This window comes from Thamnophis elegans, chromosome 5 (genome assembly GCF_009769535.1).
Source record: "Thamnophis elegans isolate rThaEle1 chromosome 5, rThaEle1.pri, whole genome shotgun sequence".
Classification (NCBI taxonomy): domain Eukaryota; kingdom Metazoa; phylum Chordata; class Lepidosauria; order Squamata; family Colubridae; genus Thamnophis; species Thamnophis elegans.
The window spans coordinates 80,028,307-80,046,929 of NC_045545.1; the positions used below are offsets into that span (position 1 = coordinate 80,028,307).

Genomic DNA, 18,623 nt, shown 5'->3' on the forward strand with positions numbered 1-18,623 from the left:
TGTAACTTTAGATGGTCACTAAATGAACTGTTGCAAGTTGAGGAGTACCTGATTGTGATAATAAGAGTGTCAGGCCTGCAGACATCTTTTCTTTTGGGTCTTTGATCTGCCACACTTTCTATTATTATGCTCTGCATTTTCTATTGTGAGAAAATGGGAGGGGGGATTGTAAGGAGTAACATACTACGTAGTCACAACAAAATTCTTTCTAGAAAGCCAAGGTCATCCTTTGTCTCTGCAGCTCTACAGATGACCGGAATTGGAAGGGTAGAACCAGTATGGCAGTGGGAGATTGGACCATGTGATGGACTTGTGGGTGTGGGGGCAAGATCTTGAACTTTCAACTGAGTGGGGAAAACCAGGAAGTTTTCAGATTCGGGTTTCCCCAGATGTGCCAACATGGCTGTCTTAATAAATTGGAACTTTGAGCAATACTTTGCCTTAGACTCTGATTTACTTTTGGATGCTATTTGGAACCCAGACAAAGAGTTTCTCTTGTTCTAACCTGGCTGAATTCCAGGTACCTTGAGCTCAGTTCCTAGAATTCTACAGCCAGATACTTATTGGGTAGGATTCTGGGAAATGAAGTCCATGGCTTTAAGGTTGAGAAAGAGAATACTGCAAGGTTTAAATTGGTAGATTTCATCCTAGTCAATTATTGTTCTGACCTAGGCTTCCTTAACAAGCATGAAGCAGAGTCTGGGTCCCGGCAAAACCTCTTTTATTTACACAACTGTGAATTCCTTTCATTCACAGTCAGCAAGGCTTGGCAAACAGTCTTTCAGAAGAATATTTATCAACATGAACATTATCTCGCTTGGCGAGCTGCCAGATAATTAGTTTCCAAATGCAAGGCAAGGCAAACTTGGTACAGAGTCTTTTATAATCACAAACAGAATTTTCCTCTCTTGAAACGACTAAAGGAACGAATTGTTTCCTGCAAAAGCCCACTCCCTATTTTCTCCTCTTTTGTTTCCCATGGGAGGGGCCAATCACCTCCAAGGTGTGGCTTTACTCCCAAGTCGACCCTGCTTTCTTAGCTGTTCTTGTTTTTTGGCAGCTCTAAGCATACACATACTGGGAACAGGTTCTAGCTGTTCTTCTGTCTCACTGCTGTCTAGCTCCCTCCTGACTCCGATGCAGAGCCCTTGCCTGAGGAACGTGGTCCAGTCATGGTCCAGTCCTGGATTCTGGGGAAGGCTCTAATGAGGGCTTTGTGCCAGAGGCAAGAGCCATATGCCAGTTATCAGCTGCTTTCAGAGTCAGACATCAGTGAGGCAGACGAACAGCTGGAGCCTGTTCCCTGTGTGCATATGCACAGAGTTGCCAGACAAAGGGAACAGCTAAAGAATAAGGGTCAACTTGGGAGTAAGGCCACAGGTGGATGATGAATGGCCCCTCCCAGAGGAAATAAAAGAGGAGTGAAAGGGGAGTGGAGTTTGCAGGAGACAATTAGTTCACTTAATTGGTTCGTGACTCTCTGAGACTCCTTGCCAAGTTTTGCAGATATCGGCCTGGCAGCTCTCCAAGCCTGATAAGGTCTGTGACTGTAAATCCTCCCTTGAAAGATTTGCTGGATGTGAATGAATAGAATTCACAGTAAATTAATAAAAGGTTTTTTTTGTTGGGACAAGAAGTTTGCTTCATGCTCTTGGGAAGCCTAGGTCAGAACAACTTCAATGACAGTACCTAACCATCTCATGCTGTACTGTGTTTTTCTCCTGTTGCCTTTAATCTTTCCCAACATCAGGGTCCTCTCTTCTCATTTGGTGCATGTATTTGAGCTGCATGTATCTGTCCCTCCAAAGAATAGTTAGGGTGGAGTTTCTTTAGGATTGACTGATGTGATCCCCTTACAGTCCAAGGGACTCTCAAGAATCTTCTCTAACAGAGGGGATATTACATAAATCCTTTTTATCAAAAGAGATTAGAAGGGGGACATATTTGAAATGCTTAAAGTGCAGCGAAATAGTCAATGGTTATTTTAAGTTTTGGCTGCCCTTCTGAAAATTTATTGGAAGAATAATATGGCTAACACTGAGTTGAGTCAAATGTTTGCGCTCATGGATTTATTAAGGCTGTGCTTTTACTTTCTCCTAAGATTTGATGTTATTTACTCTTGTTTTGGGGTCTTTAACACTTGACTTGGGAACTATAGTGCATGACCATGAATTATAAGGTTGACTCAGCCTTTCATCCTTTCAAGGTTGGTAATAAGGATCCATATTATAGCTACACTATCTATATGGTATAATTGGCTTGATAGTAGATGCAAAGATTAGAAAACTAATAATGAAAGATGATTAATGAATTAGAAATTAGAAATAAGTGTAAATATAATGAAGAATATTTAATTATATATAATAGTATATAATGATAAGGTGGTACAAAAATGGAAAAAATATATCTAGAATGATAACTATATAATGCATATATAATGGTATATATGACAAAACTGGGAATATAAACCGGTATAGAGTTGTTGCAAATATGAAATTGTGATGTAAAATGAAGAAAACTGTATAATAAAAATATTAATAATTTTTTAAAAATGAGGACCCAGATTGTTGGGGGCAATATGCTGATATTGTAAACTGCTTAGAGAGGGCTAAAGCATGTGAAGATACAAATCTAAGTGCTATTGGTATAAGAAATTGTGGATAGGATTTCCAAATAAGTCAAAGATTATAAGGGCATAATGTTATGGAATGGGCATAATGTTAGTGTTGATTAATCAATAATTACTAAGAAATATTGATTTATAGACCACCTGGGGAAAAGTCAAAATTCTAGAACAAGATCACGTCTCTAATCTTTGACAAAAAAAGAAGCTAATAGTATTTTAAAAAGACATTCTTCTCTCTGATCTGTGTAGGAGAAATGCAGATAAGAAACCTACAAAAGCAAATTCTTGCTCTAAGTACAGACTATTACAGAAGATTACTAGTTTGTGTGAAAATTATTTTAGTGTAAATATGGAAAATGTCCAATGCAGAAGAGAGGTGTGCTTAGGCGTTGCAAGAGAAGAATATGTTCATTTTTGCAACAGACAATATATAGGTGAAATATTAGGCAAACTTCAGTTCCTAATATCCCAATGGTGCTTTTTCAAGAGGCAGCTGGATTTTCTGGTTTTTCTTTGAAGATGTTTTGCTTCTCATTCATAAATGCATGGCATAACATAGGAAAACAAATCCATCAGAACTAGATTCAGCAGTTCATCTGCATTTAAAAGACAAGGGCAGTGGTGGGATTCAGCCAGTGCGCACCTATTCGGGAGAACTGGTTGTTAACTTTCTAAGCAGTTCGGAGAACCGGTTGTTGGAAGAAATATCCTTTTGTTTTTTTTTCTACTTTACAGGGCTAATCCTGTAAGGAAGGCAGGAAGGAAACATTCTGGTTTGTTGCCCTGCTTACAGAAACTGACTCTCTGATTAACCCTTATGACATTGTAACAGCTAAGGGGAAGCTCCCATCGACCTGAGTGACGTTGAGTTGGCCACGCCCACAGTCACGTGATCACTGAGCCACGCCTACCCAGCTGGTCATTAGGACAGAGAACCGGTTGTTAAATTATTTGAATCCCACCACTGGACAAGGGCCACTCTTTTGGAGACAGTAAAGCCCACATTTTGCATAAAGAGGACCACTAGTTTGAAAGAGGGGTCAAAGAGACGATCTGTATCAAAATTGAACAGATTGGGGGGGGGGGAGTTATGGCATCATCTATCTCCAATCTACAACACAGTCCTCCCAACAGTTCCGAGAAGGTTCCACACCTATTTGGATTACTTAGTTAACCCTGATGACACAGATAAACTTCCAGGTGCTGTCTGCAAGAAATATAAAACTCTTTTTATTTATTAGAAATATATATCCCAACTTTTGTCCAAATCAGGACAGTGCGGAAAGAGATCTTCATTCCCTAAATCAATTACACAAAGTTGGTTGGGCTAAAAGAGAATGGCCAGCTTAGGTCTCTTACTGTTTGTGAGTTGGGCAGCAATATAATGTTATTATTTTATGAATAATTTTTATTAAAATAGAGATTTAGAAAACTGCATAAACATGGAAGAAATAGGAAAAGACGATAAAAGGATAAAAGAACATGTGAATAACAAAAATGCAAGAAGAAAAGTAACTAACCATCTACTTTGTGGCAAACATTGTAGTTACCATCTTCACCCTCCCATTATTCTCTTCTTCTCAACAAATCTTTTTAACCAGCAATTCATTTTTCCCCATTTTGAGTAAAAAGCCTACAAAGGGTTTGCAGTCAATCTCCAGATAGAATAAGAGAGTTGGAAGGGACCTTGGAGGTCTTCTAGTCCAACCCTCTGCTTAGGCAGGAAACCCTACACCACTTCAGACAAATGGTTATCCATCATCTTCTTAAAAACTTCCAGTGTTGGAGCATTCACAACTTCTGGAGGCAAGTTGTTCCACTGATTAATTGTTCTAACTGTCAGGAAATTTCTCCTCAGTTCTAGGTTGCTTCTCTCCTTGATTAGTTTCCACCCATTGCTTCTTGTCCTACCCTCAGGTGCTTTGGAGAATAGCTTGACTCCTCTTCTTTGTGGCAGCCTGTGAGATACTGGGACACTACTATCATATCTCCCCTAGTCCTTCTTTTCATTAAACTAGACTATAATAATAATAATAAGAACTGATTGGGTAAATGATCCCCTCAGTTCAACCCTAGTTGATGAAATTGGGTTGAACAACAGTTTGCTTTAAGGGGAAGATTTAGTAGCTCGGCTATCAAGGGAGCTGTTGAACACATCTAGTCCAGATCACACCCCATTAGGTTCTTGCTTCATGGTTAAGTGAATGGTTTAATTGGATCAGGCTGACTGTCAAACACGGAATGATTAGCGCTCCAAAAAAATATCAGTTGAGTGTTCCTACCAACATTGTTCATTGGATCATAATGATCTTTCTTTTAACTGAAAAGAAAAACCACTTTTAGGACAGACATTACCTGGATCACTGAGAATCTCCTACTCATTTAAAAACACCCAATTTCTTTAAAAATAAAACTTCAACCATTTTGAAAGAAAACATGTAGCCACCATTCAACCCTACCCCAAATGCATTTCCTTTACCACCAAATATTAGATGTTTCTGCAATTCAATTTTCAACCGAGCAAGCAACCCAAAAGACATTTGCAGAAGACCAGCCAAGTCAAAGAAAGCTTAAGAAGAACTGAAGCTAGACAAAAGTCAGGAGGAAAAAAAAAGTAAATTACCTGGGACTTTGTTTGCTTGGATCAAAAAAGCACAGCCTTTCTGTTTCATATAATGTTTTGTATCCAGCTAAGGTGTGTATCTATCAGCTCTGAAAAAGATTTGCAAAACCATTTTTGAGAAAGTGTAACTTTTGACCCAGTGATAAGGTCAAATGTTACAAGCTTGCTTTCTGTTTCACATCGCATGCTATTTTTCTACACATGTCTGGACTAACCTGGACCACCATTATCACAAGTTGCTTGTGCCAGAAGGGATATAGTACCTGCTCCTAGTATTCTATTGCAGCAGGATGGAGTTATAACACAAAGATACTAATTCAAAGTTGCTAGAATGCAAATAGTGCTCTGATGGAAACATGGCCCTCAAAAGAGGCCTCTCACCCCTGGACCCTTGGAAAACATCCATCAGACTGAAGAGCAATCAACAGATGAACGCTTGAAAGATTGCAACATTTCTGGGATTTCAAATATTCTCACTTTAAGTCTAGTAATTCTAGGGGGTGGGGGGAATCTCATGTAAGGCATTTTTTTAAAACAGCTAGTTTGACTTCTTTTTTTGCTTGTGTTTCAATTTGTTTGGATGTCACCTGCACCATCAGATCATGGCCCCTGGTGTCTTAAAAGGTTGTCAACTCCTGTAACAATGCAATGTGGTTTTCACCATGCATTGGTGTGGAAAATGTGTCTGATTAAAACACAAGAATTATTTAGTTCAATAATAGGTATCTTCTGCCAATGATATTGGTACGAATGCCAATATCATTCAAAACAATACAGTTTTCAGAAGTTATGTAGTGCCTGTTGTGGCCCGCACAACAGAGCTGGCAGCAGATTCAGACAGTGAGGAGGTTGGGGAGGAACATGGGCCAGTCCTGGAGTCTGGGGAAGGCTCTGATGAGGGTCCTGCATTGGAGGCAGAGAGGGAGCCAGAGCCGTATTCCAGTTATCAGCTGCCTGCAGAGTGAGGCAGATGAACAGCTGGAGCCTGTTTCCAGTGCGTGCATGCGCAGAGTTGCCAGACGAAGGGAACAGCATAAGAACAGGGGTCGACTTGGGAGTAAGGCCACAGGTTGATGATGAATGGCCCTCCCAGAGGAAATAAAAGAGGAGTGAAAGGGGAGTGGAGTTTGCAGGAGACAATTAGTTTGCTTAATTGGTTCATGACTATCTGAGACTCTCTGCCAAGTTTTGAAGATATTGGCCTGTCAGCTCTCCAAGCCTGATAAGGTCTGTGACTGTAAATCCTCCCTTGAAAGACTTTGCTGGATGTGAATGAGCAGAATTCACAGTAAATTAAGAAAAGGGATTTTTGTCAGGACAAGGAGTTTACTTCATGTTCTTGGGAAGGGTCAGAACAGTGCCTTGAAGACTGGGCCTTATACTGAATGGTATCCCTCCACCAATGAGCAGCATCTGACAGGAGAACAGATTATTTTCCTTCTCTGCAGTCCACTCTGCATTCTTTCAATGTCTGAAATATTCATAAAAGTAGACTGAGGGTATCTATGAGGGAGGGAAGAATTGGGATAAGGAAGAATGAAAAAGGACCCTGGATGTAGATAATCACATACACTAAAGCCAAGTATTTAAATCACCTCTGGATCTTTGGTGCATACAGTACGGTTATTCAAATCATAGGCCCTTAACGTATCTCAATAGTTGCTTATCTCAAATAGGATGTACTTGCAGAGGCCTTTTTTCCTCCCTGGTAAGTAATTGCATCATACATTCAAACTTTCTTTTAAAGTAAAGCGTGCATCTTCAAGTTCTTTTTTTAAAAAAATTTAATGCCACTTTCTGAGCACAGGATGTTTTGATCCCTCAATCTTTTTTTTTTTTTTTTTTTTGCACGACCACTAAACTAACATCTCAGCTCTCTGGAAATGTACTGGGGCTAAAACTGCCAAAATTTCCACCAAAAATGATTCTCCTTGCAGTCCAATACTATCCATAATTCCCCAATAATTCCAAGTAATTGATGAATGTTCTGCTGGTTTCATTCACACGACTTTTAAGATATTTATTACTTTTTATCCTAAGGCTAGCAATGTAAAATCAAACAATGTATGGCTGTATGCATCATATAGATCCTTGCACAGCTATTCTACTTTTCCTATCTAAAACGCCAGTGCCAGGAAATATTGCAGCACTATAAAGAAAAAACTGAATGGTCTTGTAAAATTTGAAACTTTAGTAAGGAGGATTGCATAGTAAAAACCTTGCCTGACATCCCTCCAAATCTCCTACCTTTGAAATAAATTTGGGGGAGCACTGTATATTTCATGAAATATGATCGCTCAAAATGGCAAGAGGTTATGGACCTTTCAGTTCAAGACTATTTCACTCAACTATTCCTTCCTTTAGGCATCACTCCAGTGTCTGCTTTTGTATTATTGGAATGAAAATAAAAATACACTGTATGCTCCCTTTGTTGAATAAATGTTTCCAAGAAACAAGAGGGAAATTTGCAATATACAACTCATTTGGATGGAGTTGGACTTGACTTGTAGTAACTATGTGGACATCTCTCTGCAGTTTTCTTAATAGAAACATTTGCAAGGTGTTTTTTTCAATTTCAATTTTCCAGACTAGCTAAAGCACTGGAATTTCTTTATAGTTTCCCACCCAACTACTAGCTGGATCTGAGCATTTCAGGGGTTTTTTTTCTTCTTTTTTTGAGATCAGCCAAGGTTGACTAGGTACTGCCACCTGCTGTGACAACTTGTGTACAAGACTGCTTTTTGTAGGGTGCCTGCGGAGAGCTGGATTTTAAAAGCTTCTCTTTTGGTCTTTGGAATGTAAAATGCAATATTATAAGAGTTCCAACTGGTGCTGGACCAAAACAGCCCAGTCATTTCGTGAAATTTGGGGAGTGTTTCCAACATACATCCTGAGAATTAAATGACTGTATAGTAGGATGGTGGACACTGCTGGTATTCTGTACATTTCTGTGTTCCCTGCGGATCGGCTCCTGCTTAAGTCTGAAAGCTCAGAAGACTAAACCTCTGGTCCTGGTGACAGACCCAGATTGGATCCTGCACTAATAAAAAGCTCCATAGAATCTATACATCCCTGTCCCTGTTCAGGTCCTCTTTCTTCAGCATGGATGAGGATTTTGAATCCAGACCATTTCTTTATTAGAAGATCTCCAAAGTCCCTTCCAACTCTGTTATTCTATTCTGTGCTGTTCTATTGTACTCTACCATATTCTACTGTACTATACCGTACCCTGCTCTGCTCTACCCTACTCTATTCAGCTTAATAGTTCCTACTCTGTCTGGCAGCAGCCCTTGCCACAGGCAAAAACTTGTACATCATCTACTATCTTCTGAGCCCTTAAATGGAGACATCAAGAATCCAGATATCAGTCTATAGAATAGACCAGCAAGGAACCAAAGTCATGAAGGTTAAAATTACTATTATTATACAGTTATAGGAACAGTAGGAAGACTGTTCCCTTCCTCACTTATATCTTCATGTGAATTAGGGAGAGGCTGTCTGCGGCATTTTCATGAGTTAGTTTCTTGGAATGGGCTTAAGACTTTCTTGTCTGATCACCGCGTTACTAATGGATCTTCCTGCTGTCCTGCAAGGCCATTCTCTATGCCCTTTGCACTAAATGGAGACCTTCTTTAGTATATTAGCCATAGTTCCTTCCTCAATGCTTTTAATCAAATGGAACAGAAACAGGAATGGAAATAATTGCTGATGAAAAGAGGTCTTCTGAAGATACACTTGTCTTCAGGTAGTCAGCTGCTTTTCTAATTTTCAATGCCCCATTTTGATTTGCCATTGAAATGGCAACACATTATCAATCATTAATGTCATACATGAATTTATAAGAGATTAGTGAAAAACTCATCCCATTCCACAAGAACAAAGGAAATCAAGTGGATCCTGCCAATTACAGACCCATTAGTTTGCCTAGTCAGCAGGATAAATACTAAATAAGGTTCCCCTTACACATATGTGCTAGTTGTTCTCGACTCTAGGGGGTGATGCTCACCTTCATTTCAAAGCCAAAGAGCCAGCGCTGTCTGAAGACGAGCCTTGGTCATGTGGCTGCCATGACTAAACGCCGAAGGTGCATGGAACACTGTTACCTTCCCACCAAAGGTGGTCCCTATTTTTCTACTTGCATTTTTACATGCTTTCAAACTGCTAGGTTGGCAGAAGCTGGGGCAAGTAACGAGAGGTCACTCCGTTACACGACACTAGGGATTCGAACCGCCAAACTGCCAACCTTTCTGATTGACAAGCTCAGCATCTTAGCCACTGAGTCACCACGTCCCTATATGCTAAATATCTTTACTTAAATCCATTTGACAAGATTGAAAGTCAAAATACTGAGGAGTAGGCAATTTCAGTGGATCAGCTGGCCTCTAACAATTTAACCATGAAGTACTTCCTAGCCCAGAGATTCTTTACTTAGAGCCTTTGTTAATTTGGAATCATCTTTTGGTTTCATTCCAAGGGAGATATTGTGGCACAAAATAAGGGGGTCCTCAGTAGAAAAAAGTGACGTTTTCTCATTAAGTCCCTTAATTCCATACCAGAACGATGATCAGATGTTCCTCACAGTGGCAGCTCCTTGGAGTTATAACCTCTCAGAAAGAGGTGAGACGTAGAAGTGTCTTCGTTTCTCTACTTTTTAATTTATATATTAATTTGGTAATCACACACACTCCTCCTCTATTAGCGAATAAAGTTGTTCCAGCTCTTTTCTATGCACACAATGTTGTAATTATATCCATCTATTGGGAAGGGAACTGGGGGCTTTGATCACTTTTTCTCCCCAGAGGAAAAACTAGTAACCAGTATCAGAAAAATACATCTTAGTATTTGCATGAAACTGCCAAATTATTCATAATTGTGAACTAATAAGGATATTATTAAACAGTCTTCATAACAAAGATCAACTCTCAACATTATTCCTGATATTCCTGAAGCCATTCATTCTAATTTACTAGAGGTATCTATGCAGTTCCAAGATATATTAGGCATGCTGCTCTACATTTAGAGATGGACTTGGTTTCCATGAACACTAAAGCATAGTACTGCTTTTTTAATATCTGGCTAAAGTTAACTTTCTTCCCAGCAGGTCCTGCCCCACTGGTTCTTAGAGACTGCCTTAATTCAACTTGGTAAAAAAAAAAAGTTATTGGCAAGCTTCACTCCATAGGATTCCTGCCGCAGAGTCTTCCCAATAGGCTTCCAAAATGCCAAAAGTATTCTTAAGCAGTGTATCGGAGGCACTGATTCCCAGCCTGACAGTATGTGCAGTTTTTTCAAATGGGCACATGACAGCTTCCTGTTATATCAGAGTTATGAAATTTCACTGGGTCTTTGTTTTGGCTAGCAGAAGTGGTGGGTGCTCCAGCACTGGGGATTTTAAAGAAGAGATTGGATAACCACTTGTCTGAAATGGAATAGGGTCTCCTGCTTGAGTGGGGTGTTTGGACCTCAGGAACCACTAAATTCATAATTTTAAATCCCGTGGATCTGCCTAATACCAGCTGGGTGGGCGTGGTGAGATGGTCATGTGATTGGGTGGGTGTGGCCAACTCGATGTCATTCACATCGAGGGGCGCCTTGCTCTACTCGCAACTCTTTGTCTGCCTGCCCGGGCTCCTTAGGGCCCCAACAGGAAGCAGTTGCTGGAGATAAGCAGCCACCATGAGAAAGAGTTGGCAAAACAGCCGGTTCAGTTCAAATTGGATCTGACCAAGAAGGAGGCTCAGCAGAGGCACCTCATTAAGGACTACGAGCATAGGCTTTCCAAGCAAAGGGAAGACCTTCAGGAGTGCAAGATCAGATGCTATTGCCTGATGGCTCAGACCATGATGCATTCCTACTAGAACAAGGCCCTCCAGCTCTTCACCACCAGCAACGCTTCCCTCCAGTTTTCACCCAAAACCCCACACCCAGGAGGCTGAAGCAGATCCCAAGTCTGAATTTATGCCCCCCTCTGGCCTGCACAAAAAGACCCAGAAGAGGGAGACTCTCTGCACCAACACAAACGCTCATTGCATGTATCTGGCCCAGGGGGCATAGTTTGAGGACCCCTGATTTAGTGCAATATAAAAAATGCAAATAATTTTTCTGGGGACCACCAAAATTTTCTCACAGACCAGCAGTTGATGACCGCTGGACTAGAAGACCTCCAAGGTCCCTTCCAATGTTTTCATTCCGTTATTCTGGTCATCTACTGGGGAGTTTCAAAAATACTTCCCAACACTAATATTTGGGAATTTAGTATTTGTGGAAACAGCTTAGTATGGTCCTTGAGCCACATGCTCTTTTACGTGTCCTCTATAGGGAGTCATATACAATTTTTATTCATCTCATCCTGAAGAAATTCCTCTGCAGAGGACATGACTTCTATTAGTTGCTTCTCCTCTCTGATCATTATTCAGTGATGTTATCTCCGATGGTCCAATATGCACCATCTGTCTCTCATTGTGTCACACCCCGGCACACCCAAACATATATGTTCATTAATTTTTATTTATTTTATCTATATTTAACTGCTAGTCTTATGGTTTCCATAAGGTTTGATTTGATCTGAATTGGTCCTGTTATCCTGAAATTCCAGCAAATGAATAATGGAAAAGATTCAGAACCTGAGAATAGCCATTTTTCGTTCAATCGAAAACAATTCTGAGCCACTCCGAAATATTCCACAAGTTGCCTCAAAAAAGCTGTAGCTATAATTTGTGTTGTCAAAGCTTTTATGGATTTATTCATTATTTAGGGTCAACTTGACAATCTGTTTCGGTGAGGATGAAAAGAGAAATGAAAGGATCCTAAGTACTCTTAATACTGTGGAATATTAGCAAGCAGATGATTAGGGCTCTGCGGTACTTCAGATTCAAAAGCCTAGGGGTATTTCAGAGTGTCCAGGGATGTATAGATAGCAGTCTCTAAATCTTTAAACTAAAGCTATCTTTCCTCAGCATGCAGCTGTGGAAAGCAGCTTTAAGTGCAAGTTTGAAGCACTGCAGGCTCTGATGTATCTTTGGGCCTTAGAATTCAACCCTGCTAAGTTTATCTAGCTTCCCCCCCTCCTTATTTCTTTTTCTAAAATACTCACTTTTTTATTTTGAGTGAACATTTTCTATTGTAATATTTGCAAATGCTGATTGCCAGATGGTTTAGGTTGGAAGAACAAGGGGGGGGGGGAAGGCGGGGGCAAGAAAGACCATGTGTGAGTGAGTCAAGCATTTGGCTCTCCCAGGTTGATTGCTGGTAAATTATAGGGAATATATTAAATGTGTATTTAATATTAGTTTACATATGATGGAAATCAAGATAACTAGTTCCAAGTACGGTGTACTTACTCATGGGCTGAACTTCTTATGGAACAGAAAGAGAGAATTCTTCTAAATTGGAGAATTCAGCTTTCTGCAGACATGCCGGAAAGAAAATTAGCTCAGCTTCTCAAACCCTTCTTACTGTTCTATTAGTGATATGGGAATAAGGTAGATGACTTTTCCTGACCAGATTATGGGAGGGCGTCCAAAATATTAGAAAAATGTCTGATCCTTACACTGTCTACTTTTAAACGGACACAAAAATGCAATTTTTTATTTGTTTCCCAATACTTTTGGTAAAATCTTCACAAGTGTTGCTTCCACTGCTTTCTGTTTTGCGTTTCTGATTTTTAGGATTTTGTTAATTACTATTTATTGTTACACACCACATATTTTATCTTGCTTTGCTGTTAGTCGCCTTGTTTCTTGATTGTAAGAAAGGAAAGATGCAGGCTGTTGTAAATCAATAGTGAGAGATGTTGGGCATTGAACTAATTCAGCCGTATTTTCGAAATGAAAGACCTCAGAAACATGGCACTTTACAGAGCAATTTTTAAAAAACCATAGGACAAGGTGTCTGTTCTAAGAACCCGACAATATGATGGTCAATAGAAGTGGTAAATAACAAAGGAAGAGAAGCTGAAGTCAATCTATAGATACATGTTGAAACTATATGGTAGACATTCTGAGTGAAAAATGTTTTGAGATTAAAATAGGTATTTCGAGTGTCCCATGCTTAAAACCAAGCATGCCTATTGCAAAACAACAACAACAACACATTTCTAGTGATGGTGAGACAAATGTTCCAGAACAGTGTTTCTCACAACTGTGGACTTCAATTCCCAGCCAGAGCTGGGGGCTTTTAAAATAATTTTTCCAACCCAGCTGGTTCAGCAACAGAGAGAAAAATAATTATTGATTCTTGACGATTTGTTGTCTTAAGGAATGCAATCACGAATTTTGAGGGACAGAAGTGGCTACCTATTGTTCTTCCCAAGTTCTAAGATGCTTGTCAGAGTTCTTGAATATTCTTTCAGTACTAAAAGTGATTCCAAGGAAGTGCAGTGGGATTTGGGAGTGCCCCCACTTTTTGTTAGTTGTTAAGAATCATAGCTCAAGGAATTATTAGTTCCACAGCAAAAACCTGTGATGGAGATTGAGCTGTGAGACATGCCCAACGATTTTTCACAGGTGAATAACAGAGTAACAGAATAACAGAGTTGAAAGGGACTTTGGAGGTCTTTACTCAACCCCTGGCTCAAGCAAGAAACCCTATACCAAGGATGTCAAACTGGATTTTTTCGAGACCTGGATCACTATTGTACTTCTCCTCTGTGGGCCAGCTGAGCGGGGGAGGGGGGAATGGAACCGACGGCCTCTTGCAGCATCCTGTCAGCCAAAACGGGGCACGGGGGGGCATGTGCAGTCCCCCATGCTTCATTTTGGCCTGGATGTCCTCTTGCAGCAATTTGTCACATGTAGCCCCCTGCACTCTGTTTTGGTTGGTAGAGTGTTGCAGGAGGCCGCCCAGGCTGAAAATCAGGCACGAGGGGGGGAGCGCACAGCCCCTCCCGTTCCCTGTTTTGGCGGCCAGAGGCACCACAGCCTTTGCTATTTTCAGGTCGGCTTGGGGCCAGATTTGACCCACAGGCCTTGAGTTTGACATCCCTACCTTATACCATTTCAGACAAATGGTTGTCCAATCTCGTCTTAAAAACTTCCAGTGTTGGAGTCCCCACACTGGGTCCTCTCTGGCCTAATCAAAACTCTGTCCTACTCTGACGTCTCCTCTGCATCAGATCTGTATTGCCAAAAGGTCAAAAAAAGCATGTCTTGTTCTTATCGCGTGCCAAAATTGCACACATGTGTTATCACTCACGTGCATGTGCCCACACCACTTCATTCCTCCCTGGCCACCTGCGCATGCACGCGCGACCCCCCCCCCCCCATGCTTGCATGCATGACACCTCCCCAGGGTCCTGAGGCTTTCTTCAAGTCTGGGGAGGGCAAAAACGGCCTCCCCTGGCCCCCGGAAGCCAGAAATTGAATGTTTCTGAACTTCCAGTCAGCACATTGGGGTCCTTTTTCGTCCTCTTCAGGCTTCATGAAAGCCTTTGAAGGTTGGGGAGGGTGAAAAACGGCCCCACCCAGAGGTTCAGAAACAATCCATTTCTGGCTTCCAGAGGGCCTCCAGGGAAGGCCGCTTTTGTTCTCCCCAGGCTTGAGGAAAGCCTTCAGAGGCTGTGGAGGGCAAAAAAAAAAGGCCCAATGGGCCAACCGGAGGTTTGTTCCTGAACTTCCGGTTGGGCTGTTTTTGAGCCTTTCCAGAATGCCGGAAGGCTATGTTATGGCCCCAAATTCTGAAATGTGCTTAACCAAGTGCCATGACTGCCTCCTGATGCCTGCCCTCTGCTATCTTTTGGCGCAAGTCTGCTATGAACTGGGGGTGGGTGAGTGGGTAGAAGGGAGGGTGAATGCTTGAGGGGATAGTGAAAGTAATGGACGTAAGGGTGTCTCTCTGAGACAGCATTTCAAGGTCGCTCCATCATTAGAAGAATGCAGCTACACCCAGAATGACCATTTCACAAACATTTTCTTTGAAACTGATTGGACGATTGGGGAGGGGGGCAAAAGCAATGGATAGTGCCCAAGAGAGGGAAAGTTATTTGGGGATTTTGGCACACGAATTTCCGTTCTGGCTTTGCTCTACTATATTTCACTTGATCTTTAGTAAACTATACCTTTCTCAATAAAGCCAAGGATTGTTCTTGCTTAAAGGTTCAAGTTGAGGTAAGACTGACATCCAACTTATGTAGATAACTAAAAATGCTGGGAATGGAAGATAAGGCCATCTTGCCAAATTTGTCAGGATCATATACTTTTCTTCTGGTAGTCTAGTCCTCTCATCCAATGCGACAGGAAATCCAACTTCCACATAAACAACTCCCATTCTTCGCCCATGGAATGAGATTGGTTTTGCCCTCAAGACCTATCCTAGGCTTTTAAATTCTCCTCAGATCTTTGCATGCCTAAGAGTCACTATGGTGTACTGATTAAAGTGCTGGATTGACCCCAGGAAGACAAGATTCAAGTTTACCTACAGCCACAGAAGCTCAGTCCCATTATGTATTCTTTACCTATACATGCATGCTAACTAACAAGTGTATCCTACTATATTCAATGAAATTTTCTTTTAATTTAATTAAAGTTTTTCAGTCACCTGCTTTGCTACTCCCAATGCTCCAAAATATGGTTTGTAATGTTTAAAGGAATGTTTGTGTGATGATGCTAAAGCAAAATAGCACCTTATGAGATTTAATGTTACATTTCCATGTATATTTCTACCTAATCCACCAATTTATGAACTTGCTCTATCTATCTATCTATCTATCATCTATCTATCTATCTATCTATCTATCTATCTATCTATCTATCTATCTATCTATCTATCTATCATCTATCTATCATCTATCTATCTATCTATCTATCTATCTATCTATCTATCTATCTATCTATCATCTATCTATCTATCTATCTATCTATCTATCTATCTATCTATCATCTATCTATCATCTATCTATCTATCTATCTATCTATCTATCTATCATCTATCTATCTATCTATCTATCTATCTATCATCTATCTATCTATCTATCTATCTATCTATCATCTATCTATCATCTATCTATCTATCTATCTATCTATCTATCTATCTATCATCTATCTATCTATCTATCTATCATCTATCTATCTATCTATCTATCTATCTATCTATCTATCTATCTATCATCTATCTATCTATCTATCTATCTATCTATCTATCTATCTATCTAATTAGGATAAGAGTTTGCATGAGAGTCAGTGTGGTATGGTAGATAAAGTGTTCAATTCGAACTAGGCTCAGCCCCGGAAGCTTTCAAGCTGGGTTTGGGTTAATTACTCCTTCACAACATCTATGGAAATTCTCAGTCATCCAAGTCATGGTTGTCCCAAAGGTGCTTTTTAAAAAATTATCTGAATTTTCTTTGTTTTTGCTTGAAGACTTTTTGCTTTCCATCCAACATGCAAAACTAAAGAAGCTTCTTGGATGAGAAGATGAATGCCTTCAAGCAAAAACAAAGGAAGGCCAGTTGCTTTTTGAAAAAGCACCTTTGTGACTCACTCTCAATCTATCTCACAGGCTTGCTGTGAAAGAAAAACTGAGGATCAAGCATTATTTATCTCACCCGTGAACGTCTGGAGGAAAGGCAGGATATACATCCAATAAATAAATGTGATAATGTGGACTTGAGTCCTTGAAACTTAACAGATTTGTTATCTGATGAAAACCCTTATCTCAGAAGCAAACACAGTATATTGAAAGCCTACGGCTGATTTAAAACAGAACTTTAGCATTAGGGAGGAATGGACTCTTATTAAATGTGGGTTATTATTTAATTTAGAACATAACTGACTGGTGACAGATACTATTTTGGGGAAGAATTGAAGTAGCTTTTCCGGAAAGCTCAAGACGATGTGAAATGAGGTTTACAGTAGCATCTCACTTTCATCCCTGGGCTAACCTGTTTCAACCCACAATAGTGTGCTTGGACAGACGCACAAAAGAAAGACTCCCCATGAAGCTAAAATTAACTCCATATAGTTTTCTTGGCGATAACACGGAAGTGGTTCGCTACTGTTGTCTTCCCAGTTGTTTTTGCCAAACCTTGAGCCTTGAGATTTCTGGAGTTCTAACGGAGTCCAATTCTGCTTCACTATTTCAAGATCAAAAGGTCAGCTAGATGCCAGTAGCATGTCAGGTACAATAAGCTTAATAGACTTTATTTTATTTTGTTTGACTTACATGGCTTCCCGTGTTGCCTTAGCACATCTAGTCAGCTAACGTATAAAAGCACAGGCCAAACACACATCAAAAGAATACCAGAAAAACCTGTGAAGGCAGCTGAGCCTTTTTCAACACATTTTCAGCTCAGTGACAAACTTTCCTGAGATACTAGCGTGTCGGTTTTAAAATGCATTTTTGATTTGTAGAAAAGCTTGTGTGTGTGTGTGTGTGTGTGTGTGTGTGTTCCCCCTCCCCCCCCACCTATTGCTGGCTTTTGATGCTATAACAGGAAGGAGGATCGGGAAGGGAGGGAGGGACTGGAGATTAAAAATCATAATGACAAATCCAATGTTTACAAGTATGTTTGATCATTCCACCACTGTTACAGAGGTGATCAATTCAGAAGCGTTCTGGTTGAAAAGAAAAAGAAAGGATTTCAATACAAATCACAATGAGAAAGAATTCCAGATGAGCTACAAACTCAAAAGAAGACTGCCCTGAAATTCACAACGCTGTAAAGACTTGGCCAAAGAACGCTGCACACACTAGGAATTTGTTAACAGCTGGATGCAGGCTGGGATGGTATTTCCCTAGTACAATATGCTCTCCAGTCACCTACTTGTAGCCAACAGTAGTCAACTATCTTCCAGACTTGGATTACCTTCCCTGATTGCCTGGTCATGCCAAAACTGAAGTCCAAAAACGTAGCTGGAAAGTCCTTTGCAACCAAGCCAGTCCACTGAGGTGGGGGCGGGGGACGGGGGGGGGGACGACGACATTAAAACCTCTATTTATGAGACACAGGCAAGGCCTCTGTAAACATCCAGATTCTGCATTAACAAAAGTTGCATTTTAAACTGTGCTGGGAAATTAGGCAAGGTGATGTGAAAATGTAGCTACTAATAACGAAGGTAATTTATGGCATATTTGCAATTTACAGGAAGGTTCTGCGTGGCACTGTTCATCCAGACATTTCTGCACAATCCTGCTAGCTGGCTCCTCTTTTGCTTATTTGGCAAGGATAAGATTCTTGCTTTAAAAAAAAAGAATTAAGCATTTAGCATCATGAACTCTACAATTTGTGCTTGAGTGAATTAGTTAAGAATTCTACTTGACCAGAGGAGCTACTGGTTTGAGATATTCCTCATTCTTTCATTCCTTTACATATTTTCCCCTTTCTTTTAATTTTCTTCGGCTGCATCTTAGGGAATGGGGTTTAGAGATTTTTTTTTTGTT

General features: G+C 40.4%; 1 protein-coding gene across 1 annotated transcript in view; it reads right to left on the reverse strand.

Annotated features, from left to right (window-relative positions):
- The window catches only part of NFATC2 (nuclear factor of activated T cells 2), a 163,593-nt gene that overhangs the window by 10,981 nt on the left and 133,989 nt on the right, over positions 1–18,623 (reverse strand). Inside the window, 1 exon segment of the mRNA XM_032218150.1 lies at positions 5,250–5,338. Within this exon segment, the coding sequence (XP_032074041.1) occupies positions 5,333–5,338 (6 nt within the window). The 3' untranslated portion in view covers positions 5,250–5,332.